The sequence below is a fragment of the Protomyctophum bolini genome (genome assembly GCF_963924005.1).
Source record: "Protomyctophum bolini genome assembly, chromosome: 5".
Classification (NCBI taxonomy): domain Eukaryota; kingdom Metazoa; phylum Chordata; class Actinopteri; order Myctophiformes; family Myctophidae; genus Protomyctophum; species Protomyctophum bolini.
Window position 1 is genome coordinate 28,682,014 of NC_137866.1, and position 13,100 is coordinate 28,695,113.

General features: G+C 40.8%; 1 protein-coding gene across 1 annotated transcript; it reads left to right on the plus strand.

The window, feature by feature from the left end:
• The first annotated feature begins 210 nt into the window (after positions 1-210).
• On the plus strand, positions 211-10,932 carry LOC308315422 (keratin, type II cytoskeletal 8-like). Its single transcript, XM_080763384.1, has 11 exons — positions 211-600; positions 2,103-2,311; positions 3,132-3,192; positions 4,083-4,178; positions 4,888-5,052; positions 5,381-5,506; positions 6,864-7,084; positions 7,541-7,590; positions 8,098-8,166; positions 9,802-9,864; positions 10,641-10,932. The coding sequence occupies exons 1-11, from the start codon at positions 319-321 to the stop codon at positions 10,718-10,720; spliced, it is 1,422 nt and encodes a 473-aa protein (XP_080619510.1). The 5' UTR covers positions 211-318; the 3' UTR covers positions 10,721-10,932.
• Positions 10,933-13,100: the final 2,168 nt, after the last annotated feature.

Here is a 13,100-nt window from a genome sequence, read left to right on the forward strand (position 1 = left end):
ACAGACACACATGCAGTTAAACATAACCCAGAGACTAGAGAAGCTGCTATGTAGATGTGACACACAGACCGACTGGTTCCGCCGCATTGTATGTGTGTGTGAATGTGTGTGTGTGTGTGTGTGTGTGTGTGTGTGTGTGTGTGTGTGTGTGTGTGTGTGTGTGTGTGTGAGCCACATAACTTCACTATCACATCACGCCACACCCTGCATGCTGTGTTCAGCGTGTGTATAAAAAAAGACTACCTCAGTCTGACCTGCACTCTGCATCTCCACACCAACAGGGACTAATCCTTCTCTTCTCCACCACACCACACCACCATGAGTCTGAGGAACAAGCGCAGCAGCCAGCCCGGCCTCTACAGCTCGGCAGGGGGTTTCAGCAGCATGTCCCTGGGCTCCTACTCCCATCAGGGTCTCAGGGCCAGCCGTGCGGGGGGCCCCTACCTGGGCGGGGGTCCCATCATCACGCCTGTGTCGGTCAACAAGAGCCTGCTGACACCGCTCAACCTGGACATCGACCCCAGCGTGCAGGCGGTGCGCACTCGCGAGAAGGACCAGATCAAGGGCCTCAACAACCGCTTTGCTTCCTTCATCGATAAGGTACAGTACTGTATGAGATAAAAGGCCTGTTCTGTTCCGCTCTGTTCTGCTTCCATGAATGTTACGTTATCACCAGCTGGGAATGTATATGAGTAAAGTGCAAATATGATATATGATTCATTTAAAGCAAGTTTTTCAAGTCAAGGAATCCCAAATTGATATGTATTTTTGGCTGAAAAGGTTTTGTTCCAGTGACCCCTAGAAGAGTTCTGTGTAAAATATTTCAAAAAAGTTCTAAACTATTCAAAAATGTCCAAACATCTTAATTCAAGTGGCAGATGTCTTTTTGTATTTATTCATTTTACATTTAAAATACACACATATACTGGTAGATCACAATCTACCTTGTGGGCACCCCCTGGTCTAGTGTTTGTTCAGGGGTCTCTGCTCTGTGTCTCCAGCCATAGGCCCTCCTGTGTGTTCTGCGTGCCATGGATTTCCCATTTCCAATGGGAGTCACATGGTTTCACCAAACATTTTTGTTTGATGGCTGTGTTGTGCCCCCCTCCCCCGCATCAAACTAAAATGTTTGGTCAAACCATGTGACTTCCATTAGAAATGCATTGGGGCGGCCATTAAACACGGACAAGACAAATGTTTTTTAGGTGTGAGTGAGGCCTAAAAGTACGTTGTCAGGTGTGTGGTCAATCTTCAGCCAATCAGGAGAGTGTGTCCATTTATCTGTTTCCAGTTCCAGTTTTGTTAATTTGTTCTTCTCAGTTCTTTGTGTCGTCACTTTAACAAAAATGCACGTGTTGATCCTGCAGTGTGAGACAGTTCTCTTTCCTGATTGGATAGAATTGGTGTCCTCCTGACCTAAAAAAAAGCGTTCTGTTGTATAATCAAGAGCTGTAGAGACAGGGAGGCAGGCACCTAAAGTTACTGAACAAACATTCCATAGTCTATACGCTACAGCAATGCTTACTATCAGAATTATAGAGCAATTTACATTTGTGTTATCCAGAAAATATCACTTAACCCATTTTGACGTATTCTACAAATGTCTTCTAAATCCTGACAGTTTTCTCGAAAAAGTATGTTTCTATGTCGGTGGTTGTCAAACATATTCATGTGAAGGACCCCAAATATATATGACATTGGCCGCCGACCCCCATCTGAAAATATGTTGTTCCAGTGACCGTCCCAGTAGCAAAGATTTGCGTTAAAAACTCGCTCTGTAATAATATATATAAACCAAAGATTTCAGGCACATTTTCATGATTTTTCAAAAATAGCAGACCTCAAGTTGCCATACATTTTGATGAGAAATATATTTTTTATGGAATATTTTATATTGGGTAAAATATACCAGTGTTTAGTGATGGTAACAAAAAATATGTTTAGTGTCCTATAGGACTAAGGTTGGTTTGTGTTTCCCCACCCCATGCACGCAGGTCCGCTTCCTGGAGCTTCCATCCAAGGCGTAAGAAGGAAATGGCACCCTTTTCACATTGGCTTATTGTTTGTGTTGTGTTTGTGTTTTCCCCGCCCCATGCGTGCAGGTCCGCTTCCTGGAGCAGCAGAACAAGATGCTGGAGACCAAGTGGAAGCTGCTTCAGGAGCAGAGCCCGTCCTCGTCCAACATCGAGCCCATGATGAAGGCCTACATCGCCAACCTGCAGAGGCAGCTGGACGCCGTCACCAACGACAAGGGCCGCCTGGACCACGAGAACCACGGCATGCACCACAGCGTGGAGGAATACAAGAATAAGTAAAGACCATGGGACTCACCCTTTTGGGTGTTTTATAAGCATTATGTTTATGTAGCTATTGAAAAATAGCAGATCTACAAGCTCGTAGCGCGGCAACGAGCTTTAAGGTCTGCTATTTTTGAAAAAAAATCAGATGGGGGTCCATGGCCAAATACAGATCATTCTGGGGGTCCTTGACAAGAAAAAGGTTGAAGTTTTTCAGAAAACTGTCAGGATTTAGAAGACATTTGTAGCATCGTCCCTAGGTCAAAAATGACCTGAGACCAGATTCTACAAAATGTCTCCCAAATCCTGACAATTTTCAGATAAAACGTCAGTTGTGCTCAAACATTTTCATGTCCAGGACCCACAGAAATACCTGTATTTGGCCGCAGACCCCCATCTGAAAATATGTTCTTCCACGGACCCCCCCAGAAGCAAAGATATAATGTTCAGTTCACTGTGAAAGAATATTATATTCAAAGATTTGCACACATTTTCATGATTTCAATATAGCAAGCTATAGATCTGCTATTTTAGTTTAGTTCAGAAACCATCCTAGTACCAATGACATCTTTGAGGGGGATTCCAACATAATAGAAAAAATATTTAGCCTTTCTGCCCGTTTTCTAACTCAAATGTTAGCATCCTGAAATAGAAGCCATTGTTCTTACCAAAAAAACACACAAAAAGTTTGAAATAAGCAAACCTCCACACTGTCCCTCCTATGAGACGCAGACAATGGTACCATCTTGTGTGAAGTGGGCCTTTAAGAATTTTATGTTTGTAATGTTAATGTTAGTCACGATAAATGTAACTAAACACTGTGTCTGGTTTCAGGTATGAGGATGAGATCAACAAGAGGAACGGAGCAGAGAACGAGTTTGTCGTTCTTAAAAAGGTAAAGTAAATTGTTGTTTTATACATCATTAGTTATGTCCAGTAAATGACCGCAACACCTGCACTTTCTTAATCTCATCAAAACAAACATTTTCTCATTGAGAGGAAATCTGCATAGTGTAAAAAAGAAAATCAATTGATTTGCATACATTTTAAAGTTCCATGTGAGCAATGTTTATCCAACCACCAGCTTACATGGAATGTGAGCGCTGCATCACAGAGGAACAAGTGTGTTATGTTAACATTTAACTATGTCTTCATCGAGGATGTGGATGTGATGTAGGCCAGTGGTTCCCAAAGTGGGGTCCGGGGACCCCCAGGGGTCCTTGAGGGAGTTCCAGGGGGTCCCCAGCTAAATGATAGTTTGGTACCCTTATGGGTCTGTAACTCTGAGACTGTACCAAATGGCTTTGCTAGAGCCGTACAAATCTTCTCTTATGGAGGGTCCCTGGCATATCTTTTCAAATGAGGGTCCGCAGGCTAATTAGTGTCCATTTGGGGGTCCTTGACATGGAAAAGTTTGGGAACCACTGATGTAGGCCTACAACATATTTATGTCCTCTAGGATGTGGATGTGATGTACAATATATCTGTGTCTTCCTCTAGGATGTGGATGTGATGTACAATATATCTGTATCTTCCTCTAGGATGTGGATGTGATGTACAATATCTGTGTCTTCCTCTAGGATGTGGATGTGATGTACAATATATCTGTGTCCTCCTCTAGGATGTGGATGTGATGTACAACATATCTGTGTCTTCCTCTAGGATGTGGATATGATGTATAACATATTTGTGTCTTCCTCTAGGATGTGGATGTGATGTATAACATATCTGTGTCCTCTTCTAGAATGTGGATATGATGTATAACATATTTGTGTCTTCCTCTAGGATGTGGATGCTGGATATCTGAGCAAGGTGGACCTGGAGGACAAGATCACTAGTCTGGTGGATGAACTCAACTTCCTCAGGAGACTCTATGACATGGTAACTAACTATATACTTATACTACAGTATATAGGTATACTTAACCACTGTATGGCATGGTAAAGTATCTTTATACTTAACCACTGTATGAAATGGTAAAGTATCTTTAGTTATACTTAACCACACTGTATGAAATGGTGAAGTATCTTTAGTTATACTTAACCACACTGTATGACATGGTAAAGTATCTTTAGTTATACTTAACCACTGTATGTATGACATGGTAAAGTATTATGTTCTACTTTAGCTATTGAAAAATAGCAGATCTACAAGCTCATAGCACGGCACCGAGTGCCGCGCTACGAGCTTGTAGGTCTGCTATTTTTGAAAAATCGTGAAAGATGCACAAATCTTTAAATATATATTCTTTCACGTTTTTAACTCAAATCTTTGCTTCTGAGGGGTTCCTGGAACAACATATTTTCAGATGGTGGTCGGTGGCCCAATTACATATAATTTTTGGGGTCATTATCATGAAATATTGAGCACCACTGATACAGAAACAGGTATTTCAGGTATTTCAGAAAACTGTCAGAATTTAGAAGACATTTTTTTAATATCGATGTCAGGCCTAAATGGGTTACGGAAAAGGTTCAATTAAAAATGCATTTGAGCTATAAAACCCTGACTGTTGCAATGCTGATGTGCATCATGGTCTAGTTTTGTACTCGTCGTCATAACGTGGTTGTTTATATTTTCTCTCCATCAGGAACTGAGCGAGCTTCAGGAGAGCCTGAAGGAGACGTCCGTGGTGGTCCAGATGGACAACTCCCGTGGCCTCAACATGGACCAGATCGTGTCCGACGTCAAGGCCCAGTACGAGGACATCGCTGCGCGGAGTCGCACGGAGGCCGAGAGCTGGTACAAGGTCAAGGTAAGCTGGAAGTATATACCTTCACTAAAGACGCTCCACACATCCCAAACTCTTCTCCCTTCTGGCTCCAAAACTATGGAATGCACTTCCCAGAAATCTTTTTTTTTAATGTTTTTTTTTTTTGTGGCTTTTGCCTTTATTTTATATATTTTATGGAGGGACAGGGCTGACAGGCTGACAGGAAATGGGGAGAGAGATGGGGGAAGACATGAAAAAGGCCCACTGCCAGACTGGATTACCAGCCATGGTGCCTGGACCATTGAGCCATGGCCCAGGCCGTCAGTCCGATTTTTAACCAACTCCTCTCCTTCTATACTCCGCCATGCAGTTCGACCAGATGGCGACCACGGTGGAGCAGCACAACAGAGAGCTGGGTGAAAGCAAGGGAGAGATCGGCGAGCTCAAACGCCTGATCAGCCGTCTGCAGAACGAGATCCACTCCGTCAAGACACAGGTGAGTTATAGTACCAGCTGGTGTCATGCTCGTAGTAGCACGCAGTACCACGGGCATGGTATCGATACTTTTTTCCACACGCACACGCAGGTATACGGCGTGTGCCGAATTTGTTGCGTGCGTGCTCGTTATCGTGTTGTCGCGCCCCTCTCCAACAGACCTGAAGAGGAGACCTGTGTTGATCCAGGCAACAATTAACGCCTGCGTTCCTCGCTTCACGTTTGCAAGGCCCTTTACACCACTGGTTCCCGCTGAATGGTGCTTGTGTTGATAATGTTAAGAAAGAGACTCCAGTCCACACCTAGTTGTGTGAAAGTTGACTTGTGTCATTGTGGTATTTGGCTGCTGAGTCTGATGCTGTCCTACTAATGCATGGAATGTGAGCTCAGTGCAACTTGAAAACAAGTGCATCCTGCATGGGTCTATTCTCAACATCCCTTTAATCATACTAGGGATCGATTATTTACTGATTATTTTATGAAATTATCGATTATTAGCAGTGGTGGAAAGTTAAGTATATCCGCTTAAGTACTGTACTTAAGTAGAATGTTGAAGTGTAGCCTACTTTATTACGACATCCTGGATCCAAATATTGTACTTTTACTCCACTACGTTTATTTGAAAACTTTAGTTACTTTGTAGATTTTGATTATTATTCCAAAACACACTGACCACTTATTTCGTATTTGAAAATAGCAGATCTTATAAGCTCACTTACTGAATACTAGAGATATTGTATAATCGATTAAATGGATTCTTCCTCGATTAACCGTTGCAAGCCCTGACCTCTCCTCCTCAGCGCTGCACGCTATGGAGGCGAGCTCGATACCTGATACCTGAAAAAACCCGATAACAAGCTTATTGAGTACCCGATATCAACAAGCTAAGCTTTGAGCTTAGCAAGCCTGTTATCGAGCATATATCGAACCCATGACGTCATGTTTAAACAATCAAGACAAGAGGTGATCAATAAATAAATAATCGCCCACGCTGGCACCAACCTGTCGTTCTAAAAGTGTGTTGATACCTGACTTACTGTACCTGTCAACCAGCGCTGCCCGGGTAAACAAAATCAAATTTTAAAGTGACACAGATACACACATTAACCAGCTAACAGTTTCTTCAATATTAGTTTCCAAAAGTGAAAAAGGTCAATTGCCTTCCGTCTGTTAGAAAAGTACTGTATTTGAAGGCCCTAGTAAAAAGATACTGGTTCTGTTCAGAATTTATACGCGAAATAAAACAAAATGCTCGATAGTGCATGGGCTCGATGAGAACCCGGCTCGTTAAGCCTGCATCGATAAGGTACTCGTTATCAATGCAAAAATTAACGAGCTCCATCCCTACACCCATGCAGCTCTCCTCGTTGGAGGACCAGGTGTCGGAGGCGGAGGCGCGTGGCGAGAACGCCGTGGCGGACGCCAAGGCTCGCACGGTGGACCTGGAGCGCGCGCTGCAGAGGGCCAAGCAGGACATGGCACGGCAGGTCCGCGAGTACCAGGAGCTGATGAACTGCAAGCTGGCGCTGGACATCGAGATCTCCACCTACCGCAAGCTGCTGGAGGGGGAGGAGCAGAGGCGAGTTAAAACCCATTTAGGACGGGGAACCCCTTTTTGGTGTTTTAAGCATTATGTTGTACTTTAGCTGTTGAAAAATAGCAGATCTACAAGCTCGTAGCGAGGCACTAAGTGCCGCGCTACGAGCTACATTTTAGTCTAGTTTTTATTTGTTGACGAAATTGTCAGTATATTTAGTCTTAGTTTTAGTCTTCATAGCTTAGTTTCCATTTAGTTTTCGTCAGTGGTAGACGATGAACATTTTTCGTCTTAGTTTAGTTGACGAAAACAACACTTTGATGAGCACGTTGGTGGTGCCTTGCATGGTTTCCTGTCGGTGTGTGAACATGGAATGTAATTAATGCACATTATGAAGTGCTCTTCGGATAACGGTGCTTACTGTATGTAAATGCACGTTTTACCTTTTATTTTTTAATGCACACTGCTGGTTGTGTAACGTCTGTCTGTCACTCACAGGATTGGACATCAGTCAATCATCAGCATCCATTCAGTGCCCAACTACAACGGTAAGCATTTTTACACACGTGTTCATTTTGACACCAAATTCAGGTTTTTTTTGTGGGGTTTTTTAACATATGTTTATTGATTTGTCTTTACAACATAGTATTTTCAAATGAATTATTCACATACACCTCTCTCCCCCCACACACCTACATGTCAGCACAAACCAAACAAAACTCCCTCAAAGAAACATCAGGACATAAATACAAAGCAAATAAACAAAAAAGAAAAAACTAATTCTGATTTAGTCTAATTAGAGTTAGGGCTCCTTTTTCGTCACAGCTAAACCCCATCCCTAAACTTCTTTGCAAAATATTTTTGAATAGTTAAAATGGCCAGTCTTCAAGCTCGTGTCAATGTAGATTGGCTAGTTGAACTATTCAAAAAAGTTTTTCAAAATAGTACAAAAAAGGTAAAGAAGTTTAGGGATAAGAGGTTTAGCGGTGACGAAAATGGATCCCTTAGTCTTTTGACAATGTTTTTTTTCTTCTAACTTCAACTCTTTCCTCCAGGCCCGTATATGGAGCCGGGACGAAAGCATGCTCATCAGTACCAGCCGTGGGTCAGCGAGTACCCCTCAGGTACGTCTTATTGCTCTGTAGTACCAGCTGTAGGTCAGCGAATGGCCCTCGGGTACCTGTGTTGATTTTAATTTTAGTTTTAGTCATAGTCTCTTGAATAGTTTTCATTTAGTTTTTTAGTCACCTGGAATGTTTTAGTGTTTCATGTTTTAGTTGACTAAATATCATAAGACTTTAGTAGTCGACTAAATCTACAGGTGATTTAATTGACTAAAATGTATTTTGGCGGGCCTTGATGCCGTCGTAATGATTGATTTTACACTTGCTGAAAATAGCCAATCTACAAGCGCACAACGTGTCACAGCACGACTCGTTGTTGAGCTTGTAGATCTGCTATTTTCAGCATGCAACCAAGTGTAAAATGACTTATACTGGATCTCTTGTCCGCTAGTCTCTTCCTAACATTTTAGTCTAGTTTTTATTTGTTGACGAAATTGTCAATATATTTAGTCTTACTTTTAGTCACCATAGCTTATTTTTTTTTTTGTTTCCACTTAGTTTTCGTCAGTGGAAAAAGGTAGTCGACAAACATTTTTCGTCTTAGTTTTAGTCGACGAAATCTACACCGCCTCTGCACAGTACCATGCAGCCGTGGGTCTGCCACCGCGTGGGGCTTCCACTCACCGCTCGTTTACAAAACTAAGATGAATAATGTTCGTACCTTTTTTCACTGACGAAAACTAAATAGAAACGTAGCTACGATGACTAAAACTATAACTATAAGATATTACCAATTTCTTCAACAAATACAAACCAGACTAAAATGTTAGGGAGGGACTAGTGGAGAAGAGATCCAGTACAAGTAAAAGACAACTTATTTTATTTTTGGTTGCGCTCGGGTGAAAATAGCAGATCTACAAGCTCTACACGCTCAAATAGATCTACAAGATCTGCATCTTGTAGATCAGCTATATTTGCAGCATGACCCCAAGTGTAAAGTCCGGCATTACGACGCCATCACGGACTAAAATTTTAGGATATTTAGTCGATTTAAACATGACTAATACTAACTAAAACTAAATGATATTTTATTCAAAAGACTTGGGCTCTATATTTTTCCCTGTGCCTTAAGCCTTATCCCTAAACGTCTTTGCCGTTTTTTTTACTATTTTGAAAAAGTTGAGTAAATAGGTTAAGTAAACAGTCTCCAGTAGCCTATCGTGTATCAGGGTTCTCACAGCCATTAAATTCCTGGAAATATTTTAAAATGAGAAAAAAACTGTCCTGGAAAAGGTTTGGGATTAGTCAAACATTTTGGAATATGTTTGGAGAGCTGTATATACGTAGTTTCTTTTGCTATTGGTCCTGATCATAATAAAATGTCCCAAAACATCATGAAACATTATGAAACAAACATTTACGGATAGTACATACACAGGACAACGTGTGACAAATGTAATTGATCTACAAGTCAACAACACGTTGCACCGTGACACATTGTTAGCTTGTAGATCTGTTCTTTTTGTTACGCGATGCCTTGGTCTTGGGTCTGTCTTGGGGCATATAGAACAAGAAAATTCTTTCGAGAAGTTATGGAAAATTACTTGTATTGGTAAAAATGTGTGGGAACGTTGATTTATATAGCCTGCTGTAGTTACTAGTTTGTTTTTCTAAACGGTATTTTTCCTCCTCCAGGTTCTCGCCCTGTGCTGAATCTTTTTGAACCACAGATCACCATCTGCGAGATTCCAGTACCACGTAAGTATTTACGTAACTGTGAGGGTTCAAAAATATAGTTTAAATGTTTTTCGTAAATTATCGCCCTATACTTACACACAAAAGCATAGTAGCAAAAGTATCAGATCCCACAAGCTTAAAACGTTTACTTTGCTAGAGTATATTATAATAATTCAAATTTTTTCATTACTTTTACATTTAGAGTTTGTACAAACAAGTTACATTACTACAATTATGTGAATGATAATAATCAAGTTTCCCCGGTTGGACGTAGAGCGTGGAGCAAGCAGTGTTGTTTTTGGCAGCAACTTTCTATTTTAGTTTAGTCAAAGTCTTTGGACTGAAACTTCATTTAGTTTTAGTCATATTTTAGTCACCTGGTGTTAGTCTAGTTTTAGTCGACTAAATCTACAGTTGATTTACTCTGGCCTCTGCCGTCGTAATGGCTGATCTTACACTTGCTGAAAATAGCAGATCTACAAGCTCACAACACCTCGCGCTGCGACGCGTTGTGAGCTTGTAGATGCAACCAAGTGTAAAATGACTTATACTGGATCTCTTGTCCTAACATTTTAGTCTAGTTTTTATTTGTTGACGAAATTGTCTATACATTTAGCCTTAGTTTTAGTCACCACAGCTTAGTTTTAATTTAGTTTCCATTTAGTTTTCGTCAGTGAAGAAAAGGTAGTCGACGAACGTTTTTCGTCTTAGTATTAGTTGACGAAACCAACACGATGGAACACGTTTCGTACAAATGCTTTCCTACTAGGTTTTTAACATGAAACTCTTTCGTGCAGATTCCCCGGTGATGAAGACCCCCGTCATGATCAAGACCACCGAGACCCAGGAGGACAGCAGCTGCATCTCCTACGACTGAAACCACAACAACGCCTTCTTCGCAATAACATACTGTACAGAAACCTCTTAATCTCCATATTCTAACTTTTTTTTGTGTGTTTTTTTGGTGGCCCAAAATGTCAGGGCAGGAAGGAATCATTTATAATTGAATGTGTTCAATTTGTTTAATACATAGTATAACTATATCAGTGAAGTACATGAATAAAAAAATCTCTCTCTTTCACAGAATAATGTATTGGTATATATACGAATAATTAGTCTAACGTTCATACACGCTCAGGCTTGCTGCACTCATTGTGTGTGTGTGTGTGTGTGTGTGTGTGTGTGTGTGTCATCATGTCATGTCATGGAATTTCAAGGCGTCCATGGTATGACATTCCTGCTCTGCACCGAAGCATGACAACATGTCTGTCTGCTGTGATGTCATAACATTGCCAATTCACGTTTTTGTTTTGCTCCCGATCCGATTCCGATCATTTGATTTTGAATATCTGCCAATACAGATTTTCCCGATCCGATATTTATATATTTTTCATAGAACACGCTTATTGCCACATCACAATACAATATCCAAAATCACAGACAATATCCAGTTTAATATCATGATATGGATATAATATTGATACGGATGTCCCACGTTTATTTGATCCCGATCCGATTCGGATTGTGATCGGGCCTCAATTTTCGATCACGTGATCTGATCGGGACAACCCTAATGACAACATGTCTGCTGTGATGTCATAACAAGCAGCTCCAAAGCAGACACAGTCTAGTGACACGGGACGACCTTTTACGCAGAGCCTGGGAGTCGATGGTCACTGAGGGGGCGCTTGTTTTACAGGCGACCAGATTAAGGTTGATGGTGAGGGGTCCGTTAAAACGACCAGATTAAGGTCGGTGAGGGGTCCGTTAAAATGACCGGATTAAGGTTGGTGAGGGGTCCGTTAAAACGACCAGATTAAGGTTGGTGAGGGGTCCGTTAAAACGATTAAGGTTGGTGAGGGATGCGCTGCTCCGTGCTTGCGGTTATGGCTAGGTTGAGGTAGGTTGTTGTTCGGTAGTTGTTCGGTAGTTGTTCGGCGCCCATCGAAACCGAGGCTCTGCGCTTAAGGGCGTCCCCTAGTGACACAGAGACACACACAGGACAGGACGAATGAATGGAAAAAATGGGTTGCAAAATCGTGGGATAAAAGAAATTAAAAAATATATAATAATAACATTAACAACATATTGTTCTAAGGGGAATTCCCTAACAACTATTAGAACGGACCAGTGGGGACCAGTACAATAGTAGACTTGGCAAATGCTGTTTAAGATCTAGTGTGAGAGGAATTTCACTCAACTGGCTTGGAGAGATGCCTGCATACAGGTTACAGGTAGGTAACGAGACACACCCTCTGAGAAAGAATTTCTACAACACATTCTACATTCTATATCCAAGAATGTGCATTGTTTAGTATTGAATATCTAAATGTACCTCCACTCATTCTATAGTAAGGTTGTCATATTTCAGCTGTATTGATGTTATTATCTTCTGTACTTGCAAAGCATTTCATTCAGAGTAACAGAGAGTAAACAGAGAGTATTTTACTCGAAGCACGCACGAACATCAAAAAGGCATTTATTGAGGAAAGTATTTGAGTAATTCAACACAGAGAGACATAGTTTAGATTAGAACTTGTCCAATGAGGTCCTAATTCATATTTTTGGCTGACAGCTCTGTTGTGTAAATGTTTTCCCCACTGACAAGAATTGGTAGAATTCCTGCAGAACAAGAGTTGTGCTTGAGTGTTGTGTTAGAATTTGTGTGTACTGTAAAGTTTAACATAAACATTTACATTCTTAATGCAAATGTAAGCCTATATCGACTACAGATACTGTATTCTGGGAAAGAAAGAAAGAATCTAAAGCTGACAAATCCTGAGTCCTGAGTGATGATGCATGATGATGCACACTCAAGATGCATTATTTTATTTATTACAAATACGAATGCTTTATATATATTTATTAACATAATGTTTTTAACATAACATTCTCTCTCATTATTATGATATTATCTCAACATTATGATGTTTTTGCATAGTAGGCCTATTGTATATTTGTATGTCATTAAATGTCTCAATGCATTGAGTATGCAGGACCGCAATGGAAACAATAGGCTTTCTTTGGGTTTTAAATCTTCTTAGCAGACCTTGTATTGAACTGTACTTCACTGTGCTTTTTTCTGTAAACTGTTAATAAAGTATTCAATCAATCACTCAATCAATCAATCAATCAATCAATCAATCAATCAATCAATCAATCAATCAAAGAACAAGAAAGAAATGCCATGAGAAATTGAGAATTTGAGAATCAATGGTAGAAGTTATTATATGAGCCATTATGTGAGTCATTGCTGC

What these genes read in the sequence shown, in the direction of transcription:
- LOC308315422 (XM_080763384.1), top strand. Translation starts at nt 319, where the DNA reads ATGAGTCTGAGGAACAAGCGCAGCAGCCAGCCCGGCCTCTACAGCTCG. An exon ending in AGTTTGTCGTTCTTAAAAAG is followed by an intron (nt 3,193 to 4,082) that starts GTAAAGTAAATT and finishes GTCTTCCTCTAG; the next exon opens with GATGTGGATGCTGGATATCT. An exon ending in AGAGCTGGTACAAGGTCAAG is followed by an intron (nt 5,053 to 5,380) that starts GTAAGCTGGAAG and finishes TCCGCCATGCAG; the next exon opens with TTCGACCAGATGGCGACCAC.